Raw genomic sequence first — 24,867 nt, 5'->3', positions numbered from 1 at the left:
TTAATATTACAAGAAATTTGTAACCCCTTCGGGCCTAGCATAAGGCATAAAAATATTGAAAAAAAATTACTTAGGTACCTATTTCATTTGAAGATCTCTCTCCTCTCTCTGTGTCTGTTTTGACCAGCAAAAGATTTTAAGAAATTCAAGAAGGTAGAAAGATTCAAGGTTGAGTCAAGTTAGTCTGACCCAATGATCCTTAAAGGGTTAAACACATAAACACATATTTGTTAAAAGAAAAAAAACAAGCTTTTACAGCTAAATATTTAGCAATATGCTAATAAGGAAACATTAGAAAATGCCCTAATTAGAATTTTAAGAAATGTTTTAAAATTATTTAAAAATTTTAAATAAAATTGCAAGAGGTAGTCAGGGAATTTTCCACAAATTTAAGTTTTTTTCCAACGTATTTATTTTAAACTTTTTTAAGATTAAAACATTATTTTTTAGTTCTTCTTTCTTTGCTTATTTTTTGCATTTTTACTTTATTTCTTGTTTATTTTAAATATATTTTTTTCAATTCAAATTAGGGGATTTTTTAATATTAAAAAATATTATTTTTGAGTAAACAATTTAAAGCAACTTCGATTAATATTTCTTGCTGATTAATAACGAAAAGAAAGATCTCAATTCAACTTATACAGATTCTGAAGTTCCCTAGTTACATGTGCATATATATATGAAGAAAATTGAGACGCCTAAAGTTAGACAAAATCATCACGTGGTTAACGAGCTTTTGCCCTAAGCTCCGCCGGCAAAGCTTCGTTTTCTTTTCAAGAGATCATCGCGATCGCTTTTCCTTTCATCATGTCCAAAAAACGCACCATGCTAAGTGAAATGTGTAAAGGCACCTGAATGGAAAGACGGAATTTCAGAAATCTCCTCACCCACGCATCTATTTACATTTCATTGAGATGTCTTTCACCGTCTCACCGAAAAAACCACGCTCAGAGGAAGATCGCCATCAAACGGACCAATTGTTCCACGAATTTAACACGCAATTTCAACTCTTGTTAGCACCCAGGAGTTTTGTGTCCCACAGATCATTTCGCCTGTAGTGGCTTTTAGTCAATTAACAATATTATTAAGTAATCCGAAACTCTGGTTCGTTGTATTTCTTTTTCTTACTCCAAAAAAAGTGCTCACTTTCTGTGGCACTCCAAAAAATTTCGCCACGCGAGACAAAACGGGTTTAACGATCTTTTATATATGTTGATATGTTCGAAATAGATGGAAAAACATCGAATATCTCGCTTTTTGCGCACACCATTCTCTTGTACACATTGATTATCTATATCAAGAGACAGTTAAATGAAGAAATATTAAGACACTTTCTTTGCAAAAAAAATTTATGATTTTTCACCTCATTTTTGCATTATAAAAGTGCAAATGGAGAGATAAAAACTTATTTTTATACTCTATCCAATTGATCCAATTAAAATTTGCAGTAGGTACCTAAAACCCCCTGAAAGACTGAAATTCATTCAAATGACAAATTCATAAATAATTTATTAATTATAGGAAAGTGTCGTGAAGTAAAATTCTGACTTAGCTGATCAATTCGAAGCTACCTTTAGCTTTGGTTAAAACTATAATGCATGAGAAGACGTATTTTCGATCTTATTTTAGGTTAATTATTTTTTATTTACTGCCGACGTTTCGGACTGTATGAGTCCTTCCTCAGGACATCAAATCAATTAACAATTAGCCTAAAATAAGACCGAAAATCTGTCTTCTTATTTTCTTAAACAATAATTAAAGTCGATCACATCATTTCTTGTAAGATTTTTCTCAGAATACCAAAAAACTGAGGAATTGTAAGAATAGAATAAAGATTTTTATCAGAATCTACCCCAATTTTACAAACATTTCAAATATTCGTCAAAAATTAAAAAAAAAAAAAGTCCTACGTTACGAAACTACCAAAGATATCATCAAGATAGCATCTCTGAATGTCCAACAATTTATGTAAATTATTTTATTTAACAATATTTTCCATGACAAAAGTGAGTGTGTCTCAATTCTCTTAGCCACCACTGTAACGTCGCCTTATGAAACATTTATTTAATTGTGAATTGCATCCGAATTTATGGGCTAGGATCATCAGAAATTTTTCATCAAAACCAACTCCGGAGTTTGTTATGTGAATTCTTGGTGGTGTGTGCTAATGGTGTTGATGATGCATTAAAACTGGACTTGGATTTTATCATCATATGGCAATTTCTCCCCATCAGATATCATCGCAATGGTCCTCTTTCACTACGCGCGCGAGGATTGCACAACAAAGAAGTATCTATAGCAGATCGAATTCACTTTCAATTGCCTCTTCGTGTGGATGATGATGGGGCCACAAGAAGACTCCGCGCGAAGAGACACACGCGGAAAAGAGTTGCCAATTCAAGAGCAGAAAAAAATAAACGTGATATACACGGCAGGTGAGAGGAATTTTATGCTCATTGCTGGGGATGACTGTTGTATTTTTTTTAAATATTTTTCTTTTTCGCCGTGGAGAGTACCATGTGACGAAAAAGAGCCAAAAAGCAAATAAAAAAACAACACGAGAGTGAAGTTTCAGAATTAATTCGTCTTATTGTGGAGACTGAATTAATTTTCTCTCGAGTAGAAATTAAAAGTGAATAATGTATGGAGATGAATGGCCATAGCCACACGGTGTTTGCTGATGGAACATTTATGCAAAAATTAGCATGGATGTTCATCATATAAACATCACCAAAATGTTTGTTAATCGTGATTGTCGCATACCTCTCTAGCAGCAGCCAATCATTCACATACCGTCGCCCTACATCAAACGTTTTATATGTAGAAATCTACTAACGAGATTCCCCACAATCATAAATTCACCAATCGAAGAAGTTGGTGGAGAAAGTAACAAAAAAAAAGAAGTCAGAATTATGAAACTCCTCATAGCATCAATTCCATAATTTACCACCTTCACCAACATCATCGCCCAGAGATCTCCCGCCGATGCTTTGGGATGTACGTACACCACATCGCACGACCCTACAACTGGGGTTCGGTCAACGATTCAACGTGACTCTCCTTGGGTAATGTAGCGCTGATGTCTTTCTCCTCTCATTCGTTTTATTGGATTAAAAAGACGTTATTTAAACTCATCAATCAAGGGAAGAAGAATTTATTGAATGTGCTGTACACATTGTACTTAAACAGAGAGAAAGAGAAGTACTAAAAATTTAAATGCGATAATACTTGTATCAGACGCTCATTCATTGCTAAAAGAAAATTTAGAATTATTTTCATTAAGAAAACAATAATTATTCATGCCTCTCAGATTTTTAGAACATGTACTAAAATAGCTGAAACTATTTTCTTCATAGAATTGTTTTGGGAAATTGAAGGCAATCACGGCGTAAACAAATAATTCCCAAAAACGTTTAAAGTAAGTTGTACTAAAATTAAGAAATTTTAGAACTTATTCTGATATTTTAAATAAAAGAATACTTACAAACTACAAAAAATGACTTTCCATTTAATGTCTTAATAATTTTTCATGTTTTCGGCTTATTTAGAACATGTACTAAATAGCTAAAAAGTATTTTCTTCACAGAACTATTTTCTGAAATTGAAGGCAATCACGGCATAAAAAAATATTTCCCAAAACCTTTTGAAGTAATTTGTACTAAAATTATTATTTTTAGAACTTACTCTGATAATTTAAATAAAAGAAAGCTTACTACCAATGAATTTCCATTTAATGTTTTAGCATAATTATGCTACAGTGGTTTCCTGTAATGCGAAGCAATAATTTTTTTAATTGATCATTTATTGATCATTTTTCTGATCTGCAATCTGATTGAACAATTGTTGATCAATATTTGTCAATTAATCAGATTGATTACCAATTGATCAATTATTGTCCATCAATTGATTGATCAATTATTGGCTAAATGTGTTTACTGGATAACTTAATAGTACATGTACTAAACTAATTAAAAGAATAAAATTCAGAGATTCCTATCAGATAACCACTATCCAAGAGTTTTATCATATAAACTGTATAAACTAAACATCAGTTATTTATTTCACTTAAAATTTTAGTACATATTCGAAAAATATTTTAGTACAACAGAATTAGCTTCAAAAAGCAATTTTTTCATCTCATATTTTATATTCAACTTCTTTTATTGTTCAAAACTTGCAAAATTGTTCTAGTACTAAAGATTTTAGTACATATTCCCAAAAGCTTCAACTGTGTGGTGTACCTTTGCAACCATCGTCCATCATTCCCTTGCTGTATGCGTGAATCCCTTCACTTGTGACCCCACCGAAATACCGAAAAAATCTTCTCATTTCGATACACAAAATCTCCAACGAGATCGTGCCCCAGCGGACGGCGGTGTGGGCAATTCACCGAACCGAAAGTGCGTCTGGTGGGCACGACAAAATGTGATTGTGGTATAAAAAGATGATGAGAGCTGGAGATGGCTACCATAAGAGCATTTTGTGTGACCAGGAAGACTTGTCCGGGCTAGTCTTCAGTGCAGTGAAATTCAGTTCTTTCTGTGAAACAATTTTAGCTAAAAAAAATTAACTTAGAAATCATGAATAAATTCTGTGTGGTAAGTTTTCCATGGACAATAAGCCCATATTGGGGAGCATCCCCCTAAATCTGTGGTGTGGAATTAACATGATGATGATGATGAAAAAAGCGAGAACTTCCGTGTGCGTGTTCACTGTGGATTACTTCATTTGCATTTGGATTACAATATTTTGCCAACCCGCGTGGGTGTTTATTTGCCAATATATATAGGAAGAAAATGCATTTTCACGCGTGTACAAAATGCAAATAATCATAATTCATGGTGGCTTGCAGTGAGGCAAATAAATCAGTTTCAACACTGGTCATACTGCTTCAAAATTCACCAGGACAACTATTTGCTGGACAATAATTGATTTACGAGGTGGAATATGTTTAACCTCCTGCTAGTTCCCAAACTGCAGCAATTTTCACGGAAAAAAACCAAACTTTTAAAAAACGCGCGCGAATTTTTCCAAACAAAAAAAAATTTCAAGTGAAATTAGCACTGAGAGAAAAATATTTATTCTTTGCAATTTTTTTTTCTTAGTGAATTGAAAAGTATTTTCGACGAGTTCGCTAATTTAATGTAATGACTTAGAAAATGTGAAAAAGTGTCTTATGACAGAGTTAGAACGTTGTGAGAATTATACGACATGATATAATTTATTTTAGACGAATTATCTGAATTTTTGTGGAGAATACTTAGGCTTCCGCGCGTTTAACATAGAAAAAGATTCGAATATTGAATTTTTTGAAATATTTAATGTGAATATTCGTATAAAAATGTGATAGCTTTACTAGTCAAATACTTCGTCTAATTAGACGAAAACACAATAATTTAGAAAATAGATTTATTTATTATTAGATTTATTAAATTTATGAGATTTATGAGATTTATTTATTCAAACAATCATGTAACAAAGCAGAAAGTTATTAGACAAGTGAACTCGTATAAAGGATAATGAAACTGATCGAAAATAGAGAAATGCATTTTATTCCTTCTTAAAGCTTTCTTTTCAAATACGTTTAGACGAGTTTTGTGTTAAATATATTTTTTAAATTAATTTTTCTCTTTAATAAATAATTTAAACAATTTAAACATTTTAATATCTTTTTACATAAAAAAAACTTGTTAAATCTTTTATTTACGAATTCGTCTAATCTTAACGTTTATACGTCTGATCTATCAATACCTACATATTATTTCTCTACTCTTTCACGATTGTAATAGTTATTGGCAATCATTAGAATTTATTAACATTAAAAACTAACAAACTAGACAAAACTTTATTTAATTAACTCGTCTAATCCGAATATAAAATCAAGAATAATTAAACTTGTCGAAATGGAACTTCGTTAAACACAAAAAATATTAAATTTTTGAAGCAAGTAAACAGGAAACAAAGAAAAATATATCAATGTATTTCATTTCTTCTCAAAACTTCCTTTTCAAAAAATTTTAGACGAGTTTTGTGTTAAATATATTTTTTTATTATTTTTTTCACATTAGTAAATCTTTTAAACAATTTGAAGAATTTAATATCTTTTTACATCAAATACATTGATAAATCTTTTATTTATGAACTCGTCTAATCTTAACGTTAATCAATCAGATCTATCAATACATATTATTTCTCTACTCTTTCATGATTATAGTAATTATTGGCAATCATTAGAATTTAATAACATTTTAATTAAAAATTATACAAACTAGAAAAAAAACTTTCATTAATTAACTCGTCTAATCCGAATATAAATCAATTAATAAATTTTAGGATTTATTTTTTCTCTCAGTGCATTTAAATTTCTTCCTGAACTGAACTGGTTCTTTGTGCTTTCGCACTCTCTTCCGTTCTTCGCTCGCATGACCTTTTGCAGATGAAAGTGAAGATGCGAAAGCCACACTCTCGAATTTCTCGATCACAAATTCGAGGTCAGAAAGATGGGAAGTGGCTGCGGTTATTCGTGATCAATAAAACACCACTCAAGTGGGCACTATACCGTGAGATGAGGAGTCTCCATAAGCCTCCACAAACCAGTTCACAAAGCCATTATGGTAATTGGTGTTTTAGGAAGCGCGCGAGCATAAAAAAAGCAACAACTTTCGCATATCTCCGCATATAGCGAATATATAACAATAAATTTTTTCGGATGTAGGAAGTGAAGAGATGTGAGAATGACGTGGATGCTAACATGGAGATTTCTCTCATTGCAGATTGGTGTGTTAGCTCTGGCTGCTGTTGTCTTGGCCGAGCCTCCATCCTACCACCGTAGGCCATCCACATCGTACGGTGTGCCATCATCGAGCTATGGTGCTCCCGCGGTGACAATCAACAGCGGTGGATTCGGGCATGGTGGCAGTTTTGGACACAGCAGCGGTGGCTTTGGGCACAGCAGTGGTGGCTTTGGGCACAGCAGTGGTGGTTTTGGGCACAGCAGCGGTGGCTTTGGACACAGCAGTGGAGGATTGTCTTTCAGCTCTGGTGGTTTCGGACACGGTGGTGGCTACAGCCATGGTGGTGGCTACAGCCATGGCGGTGGCTACAGCCACGGAGGAGATCTTCATGCTGGCTTAGGTAGTGGCTACCGTGCTGTGAGCCATGGCTACCAAAGCAACGAAGGACAACACGTTGACCCGCAACTTCTGCACAAAGTCAAGCAAATCCTCCTGGATCAGGAGAATCACGCTGAGGCTCATCACGCTTCCTCCCACGGAGCTCTCTTCACCCCATCTTCCGCCTACGGTGTCCCATCTCACTCATACGGAGCCCCATCCCCAGTCTACGGTGTTCCCCATCATCAGACTCGCGTTGTTGGTATTGATCTTGGACATGTGCGTCAGGGCATCCAGGTGGCACAATACCACCAGGAATCCATTGGACATCACGATGCCGGTGGCTACAGCTACCCATCTTCCGGACATGGTGGCTACTCTCTGCCATCTTCCTCCTACTCTGCTCCAGCACTGCATGCTCCTTCTTCATCCTACGGAGCCCCTGCTCTTCACGCTCCTTCCTCATCCTACGGAGCTCCAGCTCTTCATGCTCCATCTTCCTCCTACGGTGTACCACACCACTAAGTCAATCTTCCACCCATCTCTCCCATCACTTTATTCACACAAACAAAAAAACAAACCCAAAAGATCTCCAAACTTTCACAACATTTACTTCCTCTTCGTTTCCAATCACCCCCTTCAGAGCAACTTCCTGTGGCGAGTGAAGACAACAACAACGAAAAGAAAAATGAAAAGAAATCCCGACGAAGAAGACTTTTGTAAATAAAATGAAATTTATTTTTGTAAATAAAATGCAAAATAATGAAATACAAAGAAAATGATTTTTTTTAATTTAAAAATCCATCAACTGTTGTAGTTTGTGAAGATGTACGGCTTGTCGGGGGTTGGGCATTTGAATTGCTGGAAAAGTGGTCGAAAGCCGAGAGATTTCTTCCCCACGGGCTCCATCATATTATTCCACAGCCCATTGGCACTCACAGCATGACCTTTCTGGCTTAAATGTACGCAATCAATGGACATGAGGGACATGTCGGCATTTTTGGAGCCCCTGTAGAAGACCGAAGCATCCTGGAAGAATGGCTGGAAGACCACAGTGAAGTCAGGTGTGTGGAGCTCCCCAAGAAAACTAACCCTCTCCATGATCTTCACGAACTTCCTCTCGAGCGATCGAAAGAGCTTCCTGTCTTTGGAATAGGATGGCCCAAACAGGCATGAGCACTCAATGGGACGCGTCAGGGAGCACGAGAAGGGTGTCTGAACGTTATCCATGGAGAAGGAAAGGCTAATTAGGGGTGATGGGACCAAATTCACAATGGTACGTGGGAGATTATCACGAAGGTATCGCAGAGATTCAATGAGATACTTCTCCTGCATCTCATTAATCCACATTGTTGCATTCGCTTGGTAGCACACATCAGAGCAGAAATCATTCCCACCAATCATATACGTAACAATCTTCCAGTGATGGGTCATATTGACCCTAGAGAAAAAGAAGAAGAATAAATGAGAGGAATTTAAGTAGTGATTCATAGGTGAGGGTGGCCCAATAGCGACCTTCTTTCCTTTTTAATTTATCTGTTCTTGTAATGTGTTGATGAATAATATTCCAAAAGAAATAATTTTCTCTTTTCATCCGTTAATTTTTTTTATTTAGAAAATTGAGAAAAAATTTAGAATTTTTCTTTATTTAGAAAATTGTAAAAAAATTAGAATTTTACCTTTTTTTTAGGGATAGATGGCTTAAATCTGAGCCCGTTAGATTAAATGAAAGAAAAATTTAATTTTCTTATTGTTCAGAAAAACTTATTCAGAAAACTTCAGAAGGGTCGATTTAGGATATCTTCCCCTAATTACTTTCCCAAAAAAAAAGAATGAAAAACATTTTTTAAATTAGGGTTTTTTTTACAAATTCGTTTTTTCTTCGAAACTGAGACATTATTTTTCTTCTCAATCTAATTTTCTTTTTTTCTCACTAAAAATCTTATTAAAATATTAAATAAAAAATAGCAAACAATAGTTTAGGCTGTTAGGCCAATATTAGGCCTATGCGGCAATTATTATCACATTTTTTTTGCAATGGTTTGTGAGAACTTCCACACCATTGAACCAAAAATTTTGAAATTCATAAACTTTACATTTAAAAGAGATTAAACCCACTACTCTGAATAAAAATTGTTTCTTACATAACGAAAGCAGTGCAGAATGTATACGTTAATTAAAAATTCTGTATCTCACGAGCTTAAGTTTTCCCCCGCTCTTTTAACATAATATTAATGCGATGGAGCCAGAGAGGGCCAGCCGGTAATAAATTGCCCATCGCAGCGCGTTTGGGTGTGAAGTGAAAAAAGAGCGACCATTTGAATTCAATTGCAAGGAATTAAATGAATTTTGAGATGAAATTGATGAGATTGTATTGTGCGAAAGTGAAAGTAGTTTTCGGACATAAATTCTTGGCGGTGGGTTACATTACCTGGGATCGAGCTTCATGCGTCTGACGAGTTTTTTAGCATTATACGGCATATCGCTTGTTGTTGCGATGTTTTCAGCCACATTGAATTGGGCCTTCCGGTGTACGTTGTACGAATCACTGAGGGAGTATCTGCGTGAAAATGTGTACAGAATCAATTAAAGTTATTCTACGGGTATTAGGCATAGGTGGTGGGTTAAGAAGCTTTTAGAGAGACCACAAAAACCGCATCGTCAATCAATTTTGGGGTATGTTATGTACTCACTCACCCAAAGAGCTGAGGATTGAACTCCTTGATTATGTTGGGGAGTGTCAGGTGCGTGCGCCACGTCCCTTGACCCCCAATTGACCACGACACACCCCGATTCTCCACCATCACCTCCCACAGAGCCACTGAATTGGCAGCTGTGGCCGTGGTGAGGGAGTCCCCAACAGCGGCAATAATGTCTACATCACCTGCAGAAAATTGAGGAGATTCCCATTGAATTTCTTCAAATAATAGAAAAAAAACTCCTCTTTAGGCATCACTCACCTGGGCGTACTTGATGAACACTCACAGGTGGTGTAGCACTGCGAAATCCTTCAGTTTGGCAAGGAAAAGCTCTCGTTGGTGGCACATGTGCCTGCAGGAAATTCCCTGAATTCCTCTGACCAGTCTCACCCAGAAGACGACTGTACACCTCCCGGAAACCACGATAGAATCTCCTGATTGGCGCAGATGCATCCAAGCGACTCGTGAAAATGGTATCCTTGTACACCTGTGTTCCCGTAAGATTCCTCAGGAGATTCCCACTCGTGCGACTTATTACATTTGCCTGAGTATTTGGCACCAAAAGTTGACCATCAATTGCAGAAAATAGCAGCAAAAAAGCAAAAGTCTCTGCAATCATGTCTGAAAAGAGAGAGAAATAAATTAAAAATTAAATTTTTAAAATTTTTTTTTTTATTTTATTAAGAAGTCAGAACTATATTTCATAAAAAAATAAAGAGCCTTAAGTCAAGAGGACAACTAGAATTCTATTCAAGATGATTTTTTTTTGATCTTGAAGACATTAAAAATTGATTAAGAGAAATTTGACATTTCTTAGCAAACGTCAAATATTCTTCCTAACGTTTGATGTTAATTTTAAATGTCTCTTCAAACGACGTTTCTTTTATAACTTCGAACATTACTTTTTCCTAATATTTGGCGATTCATTTCTAACGATTGATGATCTTTTTTTAAACGTTTGACGATTCTTCTTTAAACGTTTGACGATTTTTTAAGATTAAAATTTCAAAAGCATGTAACGCCTAAAGCTTGAGATATTTTAAACGCTTCCAACGATTTATCGATTTTTCTGAAGTTTGAACGTATAAATAAAGTGACAACGCAGAAAAAACAAGTTAAATGTAAGAGAAGAACCATATATTTTTTTAATATGTCAAAACGTTAGAAGAGAAGCGTCAAAGATAAAAAGGAAACGGAAAAGGTTAAAGAAGAATCGTTAAACATTAAAAAGAAATTATCATAAACCGTTAGATGAAAAACGTTAAATATTTGTAAATAAATGTCAGATTGTTTTAAATACATTTTTAAAAGTGGTTAAATTTGTTTAAAAAATCTGAAAAATCATCTTAAATACTGACTACACCCCTGACCTTTACACGATTTTCAAAACACCTTACTTTTTTTACTAAAGTAATTTAAAGTAATTTCTTTAAAGTAATTTGAAGAAAAACAATTAAATCAATCTTTAGAACAATTTCTAATATTATGTGAACGTTCATTTGGGGATTTATCAGCCCCTCAATCTCCGTACGCGCACAGCTACTAATTGCAGTGATTTTTTTTATTGGCTCAAAAATGTGAATCACCATCATTAGCAAATTTTATTCTTCAGTGCTGATGAAAAATTGCAATGACTGCAGATTTTTTTCTCCTCTCTTGGTTTGAGTTGAAAAATAGGCGAATTCTGAAAAAGTTTTCCAATAAAATTCTTCCACAACGTAAAATCTTTTGTTCCCATTCAACAACCACCCAAAATGACTTCTCATGGGAAGTTAAAACTTATTTTGAATATCTTTCTAACTTTTCGCACTTAATTGTGTGGCTATTGTTGGAGTACTTTGGATGGGTGTTTCTTGCAATTGCACAGTGCAATATAGGGTGCGGTTGGCTCCACTGAAAACTTTTGTAGTTTAGTACTTAAATTTTATACAACGACAGACATCTTCTTCTTTTACTTTGCCAAAGAAGAATTCTTTAGAGTTTTTTAGTGCAAGTGGCGAATTGTTAATAAAAAGAAAAGAAATATCTGATTAAAAAAAAATGCACAGAAGGGAAAGTGAAGACCCCCCACACATCGATGGCTTAATGAATATGGAAAATGAAATTGATTGTACTATCACCTCTGTCCATCCATTTATCCACATTAACTTGTCTCTTTAATTATTTTGTTATTTGTTATTTAAATTTTTTCATCTCAATATGCAATTTCGAAAATATTTTATTCTTTTGCACATTACTCTGAAAAAAATAGTTTGTATTTGAATTTGTCAAAGTTTGTAACTCCCATACATTTTTTAACAAACATGGAAGTGAAAAGGAGTCAAAGCCCTTTTTTGTCAAAGGAGATTACTTTTTAATCTCCATGTTTGTAATTTCAAAAAATAATACCCACGTTTGTAGAAGCTTGTAATTGTTTGTAAAAATTTGTATAAAAATTCGCATAGCCCTCCGTACAAACCTTAGCAAACCTTTGCAAGCTTGTTTATTATTTTTTGTAACTTTTAAAATAAGAGACATCATTTTATATAAAAATTATCAATATTTTATTCACTTTTCAATAAGAGCCTACAATAGTTTTGGGTTCTGTGGGTGGGCCTTCCGAAGCTTTACGGGCGAGCTGCTGTTTCCTCCATTCGCGGTAAAATTTCACCATAATAGTTGCGATGATGAAAGTCAAACTGATGTCGTTCTCCAGGAGTTCCTCCAGAAGCTCCATTGTGATTCCATTATCTATAAATAAAAAGGATGTTTAATTCGAGGATTATTCTATTACACGATTGAGGTTATCTTTAAATATCTTACCATTCAATGGTACAGGGTATACAGTTGCGGATCCTCCATGAAATCGCACAAAATGCGCATTCAAATTGGATGAAATGCAAAAAATCACTTTTTCATTTTCTATTTTTTCTGCACAATTGAAAATGACGTTTTTGGTGTAAATGTAACAAACCTTTAAACAAAATTTATCAAAATTGTTTGTTTATGTTTGTTAGCACACCAAAACAACAAGCCTTTTAACAAACTTTATCAAAAATGTTTGTTAATGTTTGATTTTATAAACAAACTAGCATACGAACATGTTTGTAAAGTTTGTAGAAAGTTTGTTCTTCCAAATTTATTAAAATTTGTTTGCAAAAATTTGTAAAACGTTTTTTAAAGTTTGTACTTATTTGTATTTTTTCCTGAATTTACAAACATTTTACAACCAATAATCTCCAAATAACAAATATGTTTGTTAAATTCCATATTTACCTCCAAATTAATATCCTTTAGCAAACTTTGACAAACCTCGCTACAAACTATTTTTTTCAGAGTACAACTTTCCATCCCCACGCTTCGTCGTCAAGAAGAAATCTCATGGGTGGAGATGTGGATGGCCCAAAAATTGATTTTCATTTGCTTTTTGTACATTCTCCTGGCCAGCGCGATGGTTTTATATTGTACTTGGTGGACATTATGTAATGGTGGGATCATTACAATAAATGAGCGAGAAACCTCATCTTTGGACGGGGCTTTTGTCTCACATTTCTCTCGCATTTCGGTTGATTGCCTCACACACGAGTGTTAGATTGATGAATTGGTCAAAATTGAAGATTTCCTCACACAAACATCGCGTGTGAGGAAAGAAAATTAATTATTGCACATTTTTTCCATCCACCACCATCAGCTCGAGTCGCCAAAATCACTTTAAATTGTCTGACGAATACTTTATTAATAAATACGTTTTTCTCCGTCTTGTGGTAACTTTCCCAAAAGAAAAAATGCCGGCCATCTGCAAAACTCTCACTTCCGAGCGAGGTTCAATTTTGATTTTACAGCCAAAACGTTAATATTTATGTATATATACTTTCTTGCCAATTTCAGTGGAATTTCAGGTAATTCCTGCACCTCAACGTCTTTCATTGTACGCCCCGAAAAAAACTGCAATTATACTCGAATATTTGTCTTACAATTCTCCTTATGCGCGATCTCTTTCGCATTAAATTGCACTTTGGGCATTTTTGCATTGTTCATTTTACTTTATTTATATTTTATTAAAATTATACATAATTTGAGTGTTCAGAGATCAAAAGCTCCCGACATTTTTCAATGATTTTCCTCAGGTGAAAATAATATGAATGTAGGTGTAAGAAAGAAAATGGCAAAGTTGGGAATTAATGATAACAAATGCAGTCGATTCTGATAAAAATCTTTTCTTTTTTTTCTATAAAAAAAACTAAAAATTTGTAAGATTTTGACAGCTGATGTTTTTAAATCGTTCTTTTGTCGTTCTATAAAAGAAAAAAAATGTTGTTCTAGAAAACAATCAGAAAGATCTTTTAAGAGCACTGAAAAACTAATTTTCCTCCAAAAACACGATTAAAGACACAAATAAAATGTCAAAATCTTGTAAGATTTTCTCCAGAATACAGTGGGACCTCAGTACAACGACCACTTGGTTATACTACTCTCGCGCATTGAAAATAATGAGTGTGAAGAGTACATCCGAGTGGTCGTTGTACTGGGGTTCCACTGTACCAAAAATCTTACAACTGACGAATAGGAAGAAAAGAAAAAGAAAAAGGAAAAGCTTCCAAAGTAGGACCACGAAATGCATAAAAAATGTGAATAATAAACCAAAAATAAGTAAACTGTTAATTACAGTGCTTGATGTTTTCTTTCTAACTTTTGACATTTGTAAAAATTGACGTTTCTTCTCTAACATTTCACATTTTAAATGTTTTTTGTTTCGTTTCAAACTTTTGATATTGACACGTTTGAAATTTATTGTTCTCCAACATTTAAGGTTATTTATAAACAAAAAAAAAGTTTATTCTATCGTTTGATATTTTTTCTAACATTTGACATTTGTCAAAAATGACGTTTCTTCTCTAACATTTCAAATTTCAAATGTTTGTCGTTTCGTTTCAAACTTTTGACAATGGTACGTTTGAAATTTATTCTTCTCCAACACTTGACGTTATTTATAAACAGAAAAAAGTTTATTCTTTCGTTTGATATTTTTTCTAACGTTTGACATTTGTTTTTGACATTTCGTTTCTAATTTTTTACAATGCAGACATAACACTTAATATTCAAGCTTGAGATTTTCTTCTCCGCTCAAGATCAACTCTTTTTATTCTTAGAATTTAAGAAAAACAAACAAGATCGATTTAACAACGTGATTAGCATAATATTCCATTAGTTGTTCGCCCCTTTGATAAAACAATCAGCATTCCTGTACACATTGGACTAAATTGCAGATATCAAATTGATTTAGCTGCACACTAATTTGGTGTTAAATATTGCAGAAAATCCCCATTGAATATCCATTACAATTGAATTGTGACACAGTCCTCATCATTAAACATTCACCGCACACACGATAAAATAAAATCACTCACAGTGTGGGGCATCGAATGGAAAAAAAGCACCACCGGAAAACACAGATGAATGGGTTAAAATGGCAAAAGCCACAATCAGCGTGCGTGCTTTAAATCAAATTATTCAAATTAACTGCCAAATAAATTTGATTAATTGCCGATACTCTAGCACAATCACGATTTTTTATTTGATTCCTCTTCACTTGTGCTTTTTTTGGGACGTTCTGCTTACCTTTGGGCCGAATGGATTGCTATGTGGAATAGTTTAGCTGTGCACAGCTACACAGGTTTAATGACTTCTACTGCAACTAGGCTTAAAGTGTGCAAAAGTATATACCTCAAAAGGTGAGCAAGAATCCAATGGGATTGCGCAATGGACAATCTTGCAGCCAAGTTTAATGCTAAAGCATGGGAAAAACCACTTTACGGTGTACAGTACATTATTACTTCTCCCACTGCTGCCCATCTAAGAAAATTAATTTGCAGATAAGGTGTACTTGAACCCTTTTGCAATACAACTTTGCACTTCACCAGTAACAACAAATTGCACGCAAAAAATCTTCATGCAACGTGCCAGTGTGGTTGGGAGAAAGAAGAAGAGGTGGGTATAGGTATCAAATTGGGAACTTTATTACTTTACCTGTGCACAACGCCAAATGCCACAAAATAAACTGACCAATTAATTTATTTGCAATTTTATTGGGGATACCAGACACTTGTTTTTGCTCGTGGTGTGCTCAATGTGTGGGGCTCATTAGTAAGCAAGTGATGTACCCCGCAATGTGCTCACCGAAACATCACCCAGAGATTTAATTATAATGAAATTGCGTAAGTTACTCTCTCAATATAAAATCTAATAATCGATGTCAAGCACTCCCATTTCAACTTTTCCTTTTCACCCCGGAAAAGTGTCACAACAAATTGCATGGCTCTAGGGGGGAGGCGGTATTTTCCAAAAAAAAAAGAAAAACCTCACTGTGAGACAACATAAGAGAAGTAATTTCGTTTTGTGGCCAATCTGAAATTTCTTCTTGGGAAATTTTCATGAGGTTCAGTTGGTAAACTTTCAGAATGGCCATGTGAAAATTAATGTAAAATTCCCCAAAAGAGCTTCTTGGAAAATTGCAAAAGAGCAATAAGTGCAAATATTAAGTATAAAGTGTGTCGTTGTGCTTGAATTTTTGTAGTAAATGCATTTGAGAAGTTTAGGCATCAACTGTTGGCAATTTAAGCGTTGCATTCAGCAAATAAAAGAAAAGGGTCTAATCTTTTGATCATAAAATTAGATTTTTAGTCAGAATATTCTTCTTTTGATTAGCTTTAATTTATTCTTTGGGCACGACTATTCAGTACAATGCGACAATTTTCATGAGTTTTCCTGCAACAAACTGATGGAATATCATCCTGAGATATTTCATCAAAATTATCGTAATTAATTGAAAAATAAAAATTTAAGGTCCGATTTAAAAACATGAATTAAAGTTTTAGGACCGACTGAAAATGACTTAAAATTTTAAGACAGATTTAAAATTTTAAACTCGACTTATTAGTGAATTTCGCCATCTATTTTTGTCGTAGCAATCTTCAATCATGCAAAATGCTGCCTTAAAAATGTAGTAAAGTTATAAAAATCTTAAAAACAGATAAGAGATAACAATGATTCTCTCACAAGATGTCGCTGAAAACAAGACTAATTTTTAAACAATGCCTTTTTCTTTATTTTGTTTTTTAAGAAAGATTGTTAAAGTTCTTATGAAACTAGACACAACACAATTGTGACGTCTTTGATTGAATTTTTGAGCAAATACATACTTATTGAATTTTTCTACATGATTCCAGAGGAAAATGAGAAGTCTGTATTGTTTCCTAAGATAAGAAGCTTCGCATTAAAAAGTGAATAAACTCCTTTTATCTCAAAAAATTGTCTCAATTCAAAAATTAATATTTTTCCTAAAAAAAATATTCGTTAAAGATGCAACAAATCAATGTAAAAGAAGTTCAAGAGAGTGAAGGAAAAATGAAAAAGAAAAACTCATCGAAATACAAGCAGAGGAAAGCTACATAAAATGCAATTCGGTGCTTTCTTTCATTTCACGGAAAAACTAAGGGGGTGGTTTTGGTGCAATGAGGAGAGACTTTTAATTAAGGGATGTTCATGCAAATGCAATCGCTAATGACACGAAATTAACATAAAACTGAGTAATTCTATAAATGGGGGCTCCCACTGAGTGTCTCTTGCATGCAAATGGGAAATTTATCCATGCACCCCCCTCCACCCTCACCTCTTCCGCACAGCCCTCACTGAAGACATATCAACCTCTGATTTCGCATCTCCACGAAAATCTTGTACAAATTGGCCACCCCCTCATGATGAATGGCATCACGAGCAGATGCACTTCCGGATATCCATCCAATCTCGGGGTTTTTTGTGTGTTAAACGTGCGGGTTGCAATATGTAGGTATATAGATACCCCTCCGCCCCCGACCAATGGTATTTAATTAATGCCATCGTGCTTCATTTGCAAATGGTAAAATATTCCCGTACCGGCGTTTTCACTGTACAAAATCCTTCCTTGTATTTTTGGGGGTGGTTGAGGGGTACGAATAAATTTTCCCTTCGTGGTTTCCTCTGTGTGTGAATATCAATTTCATAAATGGATACTCTACACCGTATGTCAACCTCACGTCATTCTTCTATGCACTTGATTTATGGCCCTCTTCGCAACATCTTTTCTCTACATAGCTTCGCATCCTCTTCACTTTTGCTATTCCACGTGCATTTACAAACCAACCCCTCAGCATGAGAGTGTTATTATGCTTTTCACGGGGAAAATGCTGCAAACATTTTTTTTTTGTCATGCACAAAAACTCGCGAATGATGGAGGTTTTCTTCTTTGGAAATTTTATTTGGTGCAAAAAATTGAAAAAAAAAAGAAGAATTCTTTAAAAGTATTCCATTTAGAGATTTATTAATTTAAATTGTATTTTATGCTAATTCTTTTACGAGTTTTATAAGGTTTCAACAGACCCTAGGCTAAAATAGTGTAAAGGCCTTTTTCGAAAATAACCTCCTAATTTAAGTTGGGTAACCGTAAAAATGCTCCATGAGTAGCAATATAATGTTGTCCAGCAAAACATTTTCCAGCAACAACAGGAAAATGTAGCGAGAATTATTTACGAGAGCTCATTGTGGGTGGAATGGGGGAAAAAAGGTCGCAGCACTTGAGAGCGACACAATAAAAATTAATTTATTCTGCAATTTAATTTAATTTCATCATTGTTAGACATAATGCGTTGCTTGCAATCTCCAGCATCTCTCTAATTTATGCCTCCCATCGTCAACTTTTGCCCCTTGCACATTATAAGGAGGAAAATATTACAAGAATATACCCACTCCATGCTACCGCGCGCGTTCTCTTGCTGCTCTTGATTGCATCTTGAAGTTCTCAACCGTTCCCCGTTCCCTCTACAATATCCTTCGTGCCGCGGAAGATGGATAAAGTGAAGATTCTTCTGCACAGGCGGCTGCTCATCGCATGACTCTCTCCTTTTGAATTTAAATTGTAAATGATTAGAATTGAAGTCATTAGTACTTTCATATCCGGCGTTGGAAAAGCTGTGTGCGGAGGGGTTGCTCTTAAAACCATATCCCGCAATAAGGGGGATGATTGCAGCCCACATTGAAGGGTGCCAGTAGCGCGTCTTTCTTTCCATGAAGCAGCTTTAAAAGCCAAATTGGATTATTACAAAACACATAATTCATCATTCACTCTTCTTCATTTACCCCAACCCTCCCCCACAACATACCAGGGGGTTGAATGGCCAAAAAACAAATTAATGAAATCATCGCGAACCACCCCTCGGGGGGCAAGCCACCCCTACAGGGTGTTGCTGTGAATGTGTGTGACTCTAAATGAGCACAAGAGGGATGAAAGTGTTCCCTAAATCCTTGTCTAAATTGCACCCCAAAGGGATATTTATGCTAAATAATTTTCTATTGCCCCACACGCACTACACCCTCAAGGAACTTTCCTCAAATTTCCACCCAACTTCTCTCTTCAACCCCCTTTTTGCAAGAGTAGCCTGTGCAGTGAAATATCACATGGCTTGTGCGGATGCCAACATGAAGAAAGGCAAAGAGGCCAAAGGATGCTACAGTGAAAGTGAATATCCGGTTGCTCAGAGGAAGTTATTGCCAACAGGAAGTGAGTTGTGAGCTCCCCACACACATACACCCTTTTGTGAATCAAAAGTCATTCATGTGAAATGCGATGGACAGTGTGGGAAGATTGTTTGGCATATTTTTTAACCCTTTTTCAGTACTTCCTGATGCAAAAATAAAGCAAAGTTGAGAAAAAGCTCTTTCTGGCACAAATCTGTGCAGAATATTAATAATTTTTGTATTTTTTTGAGAAGAGGAGATGGAATTTTTGAAGGTAAAGCGACGTTTTGATTTTATTAAAATCAGCAGAATATTTTTAATAAACAATTTAATAAATTATTCAATGAGCAAGAAAAGGAGTTTATTTAATTATGAGAATCATTAGAACTTACACTATGAGCAAAATCTAAATACAAAATCTCAAAATGATATAAAGATTGAAAAAAATTAGGTGGAAAATTTTAAAAGATTTGTCCAAGAAATACTCGGGGGTTGTGAAAAATTTATTTAATAAATTTTAAGAAAAAGAAAGTTAAAAGAAGACTTAGAAGTCGAGATTTTGTAAGATTGAGATTACGAAACTGTATATTAACGGTTATGACAATAAAATTTTACCCTTTAACAATTTATTTGAGCAATTTAAACGTTTGACGTTCATTTTTAAAGTTTGAAGTTTATTTTTAGATTAACATTTCATCTCTTACGTTTGTAGTTTCTTTTCTAATGTTTAACGTTCTTTTTTCAAACGTTTGATGTCTTTTATTTGAATTAGACGTTTTTTTTTCTAACATGACAGTTCGTCTTTAGCATAGTTGACGTTCCTTTTTCAGTGTTTAACAGTTTTTCATGTGTTTAAAGTACCTTTTCTAACGTTTGACCTTTTTATTTAAACGTTTAAAGTTTTTATTTCAACGTTCGATGCACTTGACGTTTCTTTTATATAGTTTGACAATTCCATTCTAACGCTTAACCTTTTCTTCTTACAATAAACGTTCCTTTGTCCTGTTCTTTGTTCATTCCTTTTGTCCTGTCTAATATTCAAAATTACTTTAGCAGCAATTGAATTATTTTCAGTTCCAAACTGAATATATAGAGAAAAAATAGAGCATAAAAGTGCATAAATTCCTTTGTTAATGTTTGATATTAAACCGTCCCTGGGTAGAAACATAAATAGGATCATCCTCTAAAAAAAATTCATCTATTTTCCGTGGTTTTATTTCTGGTAACACACACACGATGAATTTTCCCCCCATGAAAAAGTATATATACATAATATGTATGTAATTATATAATAGCAGCAGAGAGAGAGAGAGGGATTGTTTTGTTACGTTTTGTGATTTTCTGTGTAGTGAATAATAAAAAGATCTCTCTCATTGCGTCGGCATTTTGTGTGAGACATTCACTCATGTATTTTTATTTGCATGATATTGTCGTAACGAAACAATTAAAATTCAGGTGGAATCATCGGGACGCCGCGCAGCCCAGTACACGATGCGCGGAAAGTACATCCGAATTTGGTGGTGGATGCCTCGCGTGCATAATTTTCCCCAATTTGTCTGTAACTTAATTTTTGGCAAATGTTTGGGCAAACTCACAAGATGCGCATCCGTAGGGCATGTTGATGTGCCATCGTTGTTGCTTGTGAAGGTTGCATTGCGCGGCGTTGGTTTGTGTGCAAAAATAGAGTCGCGACGCACGGGGCTAATTCCCCGGGGCTTTCATTGAATGGATGTCGCGCGAGATTTTGTATTAATTGCTCAGCACGCGAGCACACTAATTAGCCCGAAGATGGCGTGGTTCTTTGGTGGGACGAAAATAGCAAAATGCAACACACGCAGCATTATGTGTGAGGTATAGTTGCACCAAACACAGCATGAGACCCAATAATGCTCCATTGGTATAGCATCACGTTGTTCATACATTTTGTGCATTGCAAGCCGTCATGGCGCTTAAATTACTTTTTTTTGCATTTTTCACACCAGAGGGCCAAATTGCTTTTGTGGTGACATCTAGCGTGGGAAATTTATTCTTCCTGTGAAAGCAATAAATGACATCATGAAAATTATGTCATTAATTGGCACATATTTCATGAAGAAAATGAAAAGCTTAAAATGCATTAAAGAGGTGTTGGGAGAATTTTCCTGAAAGCTTGCCAAAGTGCGGGTGGTTGAAAAATATTTTCAAAGCCTTGGTGTAACAAGACAAAGTCAGCAATGTTGACAGCATTGTCATCGTGTTCTTCGCATTCTCATTGCAAATACCCCGAGCGTGTCTTACCTAGAAATTCAATTCAAATTGCAACGAATGAAAGTAGGTAAATGTGGAGAGAAGAGCATCTCATGAGGAAATTTTGCATGAGTGGGATGTCCTCGAAAACGACGCACGTGATGCAAATTTTAAGGATCACACAAACTTTTCATCTTGACAATTAGGGTGCAATTAAGTGGGGTTGAAGTGGGTGACAATGAACTTTTCCTCTTTTCCTTGCAAGAAAAAACTTCTTCTCCACACACAAACTCATCTCACAGGTGAGAAAATCTCATCTCACACCACGACGTCGACACGATAATCATTTTAATTAGTCACTAATGATTCATTCAAACATTTTGGGAAGAAAGTTTAAGGTCATACGATGCCCATTTCTGGTACTTTCTTGATGCCACATTCGCTGCATGATGACAAATCATGCACGATTGAAAGCAACAAACCCCGTCCTGACCCACATGCTCGTCTGAGCATAAAAATCTTCAAAAAAAAATTCCACAAGAGCGGTCAGTGTCACAAGACACGAAACGATGAAAGTGATGATTAATTTGAAGGTGCGCAATTTTGTAAAGTGTCGGTGATATATGGGCCCGTATGCAATGCGCGTTGTCTCGAATGAAAGTATTATTCCTCATGGTTAACATTCGTTACGAATTTTATAGGCAAGATTTAAGTTTGGATAACTCACCAGCAGTGTAATCCCTTGATTTTGAAAATTGTCGCGTTATATCATAACACCCTCTCGCTCATAATGTTTTGCATTCATTTTATTTAACCTAGTTATGTCTGAGGTTTAAATTATTTATTCATTATTAAGTCTCTAAACCAATTGCTTAATTTTACTTTCAAATTTTCATAAGAAAGATTTTTTTCAGTTTAAAAAAAATATTTAAATTTGAATTTTGAAAATACAAAAGGTATTTTCTGTCATTCAAAATCTTTAAAAGTACCTCCTTGAACCAAACAAAAATAGAATTTTTTCAACTACATATCTAAAATCTAGTTGAATTTCAAATTTTTGAAATTATTGTAGTCAGAGGCATCTTGTGTTCATTTCGATTTTGTAATTGTGGTGTATTTGAGCATCCCCTTATGCATGGAACAAAGTTTGATTTTCAGTTTGTGGCGATTAAATCATATCTATGGCATTTTGGTTTACCATCCCTTCTAGTTTAGAGGGTGCAAACCCCCACACCGCGTATATTTCGCACATATCATCTTGCACAGGCACCACCATTCGAGTGTTGTGCATGTTAATTAAATGCCCTGCCATAAAGTACAAACTCACCCCCCCACACGTGATTGTATCCACCGATTTGTGAGGGGTGGGTGGTGAAATGACACAGTCAGAACGATAAATTTGACTCTACTTTTTGGAGGAAGAACGCCACGCGGTGTACTTCCGCGCTTGCATTTGGGATCAGTTTGCGAATGATCGAGCGCGAGGTGAAAGAGTCTTCCTAAAGCCATGTGGGGATGTGGTGGAATACGTGCTGAGGGTGCTATTTCAATTGTCCAAATAAACCATTTATTCCACCCTGTCCTCGGTATGTGTGTGTGGTTCAAGTGAAATCACAGGGAAATATCACAGCGCACCCCCGTTACAGCCGTGGTGCATTGCAATATAACTTCCCCCTTGCGCACCAATGGATGCTACACCACCTCCTCCTGGCTCATCACACAGAGGGGGTGCAATGCTCTGAAGCACACCGAACCCCCGGGAAGTGAAAGTAAAATCCATTTTCATCGGCTTGTGCTGGAATTTCCTCGGGATGCCTCAAAATGATTCAAAATATCCCAATGCTGGGTAACAAAAAGACGAAGCCAAAAATAGGGGAGGGATTTTCTGCATGCGACAATAATTTACTCATTCCACGTCGAAGCGTGGAAAATCCTCCCTCAGCAAGGCATTCGTATTGTATATACTTTAATGTGCCTTTGTTTACTTTTTCCAATCCACCCCCACGTCTATGTCGACAACCACGAGCCCCATTGAGCCTTTCTGCGCTATTAATTGTACCAGGCCCATTTTATTATTCATAATAACACTCAAATATGGACTCTTGTGCAATAAGGAGGGTGAAACCAAAGGCACAGACAATGCCTCCCTCAAGCAGGTGCGGGATCTAAGCCATGCGGAATTGTAGCTGTGCTATGTAGCTTTTGGGAAATACATATTTGCCCTTTAAAATACATAAAATATATATTTAGCATTGAGATTTAAAGTCAAATATTTGAAGAGGTGAAGATATTGAGGGAGAGAGCATTGCCAAACTGTCTGAATAAATATCTACATACATATATCCAACATTATTATGTACATTCTATTATTATTTTATGATTCATACATAAATATTTTTATTATAAAAATAACAAGGAGATCTGTGATGAATATTAATGCCAAAAATCGCAATTATTCGAAATATTTTAAAATAGATAAAACAGAAAGGAGTTTACTCGTTTTCTATAGAAAATACATCTCATTCGAGGAAATAATCAGAAAAGTCGTAATCTTGTTGAGAATTAAAATAAATAAATAATTAATTTCCATTAACCCTTAGAGGATTTTTCTGGCCACCGTGGCCAATTCGAATTTCTTCAAATCGTTACAGAAAAAAATTCAATTACCTCAAGTTCGTATAGAAAGAAAACTAGTTAAAACCATTTTCTTTTTGTGAAAAAATTGAGAAGAAAATAGGTAAAAAAACCTCAATCCTGCTGGGTTAAAATCAGCAAGAAGTCTCCAAAAATTGTCCAAAAAAATCAAAAGTATGTCGTCTTTAATGCATTCATGCAATTCATGCTTAACACCGGAGGACTTTACTGGTACTTGCTACCAATTGGAACCTTAAAATCATCACAAAATAAAAATCTATTGGACTTATCTCGATGAATTTAGCATCTATGTGTAGGGAATTTTAAAAACTTTCAGATAGTAGAAAGAAAATCTCGAGAAAAGTCTTTTCTTTGGAAGATAATTCAGGCCAAAGTCAGAATCCAACGTGGAGGATCAAATTGATAATAACTACTGTCAGGGCGTGACGTACCTTGTAGGGTGATTCCCGGAAAGAGAGAATATAGGTTAGTGTCAATGTAAATAGCGTGCGTGAGCGCCCCCTCTTCCTCTACCTTGTGTATGAGTGCCGGAAAGAAAGAAGGATACGTTAGTGAATGTATGAATGACGTGAGAGTCTCCTCTTCCTCTACCTTCGGTGTGATAGCGTGAAAGGAAAAGAACACGTGATTATTGAGAGAAACTATGC

The 24,867-nt window shown here is 35.2% G+C and overlaps 2 protein-coding genes across 9 annotated transcripts in view; one reads left to right on the top strand and one right to left on the bottom strand.

Annotated features, from left to right (window-relative positions):
- The first annotated feature begins 4,253 nt into the window (after positions 1–4,253).
- LOC129795668 (prisilkin-39-like) lies at positions 4,254–7,891 on the top strand. 2 transcript variants are annotated; one of them, XM_055837131.1, is made up of 2 exons: positions 4,254–4,598; positions 6,774–7,891. In XM_055837131.1, exons 1-2 carry the CDS (start codon positions 4,581–4,583, stop codon positions 7,635–7,637), a joined length of 882 nt encoding a protein of 293 aa, XP_055693106.1. In that variant the 5' UTR covers positions 4,254–4,580; the 3' UTR covers positions 7,638–7,891. The 2 variants fall into 2 exon arrangements, with proteins under 2 accessions (XP_055693106.1, XP_055693108.1); XM_055837133.1 differs by lacking the exon at positions 4,254–4,598 and adding an exon at positions 6,458–6,614.
- The window catches only part of LOC129795591 (phospholipase B1, membrane-associated-like), a 47,003-nt gene continuing 29,963 nt past the window's right edge, over positions 7,828–24,867 (bottom strand). For 3 of the 7 annotated variants that reach the window (XM_055837018.1, XM_055837022.1, XM_055837024.1), the window contains exons 2-5: positions 10,073–10,432; positions 9,810–9,996; positions 9,544–9,672; positions 7,828–8,553 (exon numbers count right to left, since the gene is read on the bottom strand). In XM_055837018.1, coding sequence (XP_055692993.1) covers positions 7,917–8,553; positions 9,544–9,672; positions 9,810–9,996; positions 10,073–10,430 — 1,311 coding nt within the window. In that variant the 5' untranslated portion in view covers positions 10,431–10,432 and the 3' untranslated portion in view covers positions 7,828–7,916. Of the gene's footprint in view, positions 8,554–9,543; positions 9,673–9,809; positions 9,997–10,072; positions 10,433–15,817; positions 15,845–17,459; positions 17,810–24,651; positions 24,857–24,867 lie in introns of those variants that run through there. The other 4 variants (XM_055837020.1, XM_055837017.1, XM_055837021.1 and 1 more) reach the window with 4 other exon arrangements.

This window comes from Lutzomyia longipalpis, chromosome 4, assembly GCF_024334085.1.
Source record: "Lutzomyia longipalpis isolate SR_M1_2022 chromosome 4, ASM2433408v1".
Lineage (NCBI taxonomy): Eukaryota > Metazoa > Arthropoda > Insecta > Diptera > Psychodidae > Lutzomyia > Lutzomyia longipalpis.
This window is presented reverse-complemented; position numbering and strand designations above follow the sequence as displayed.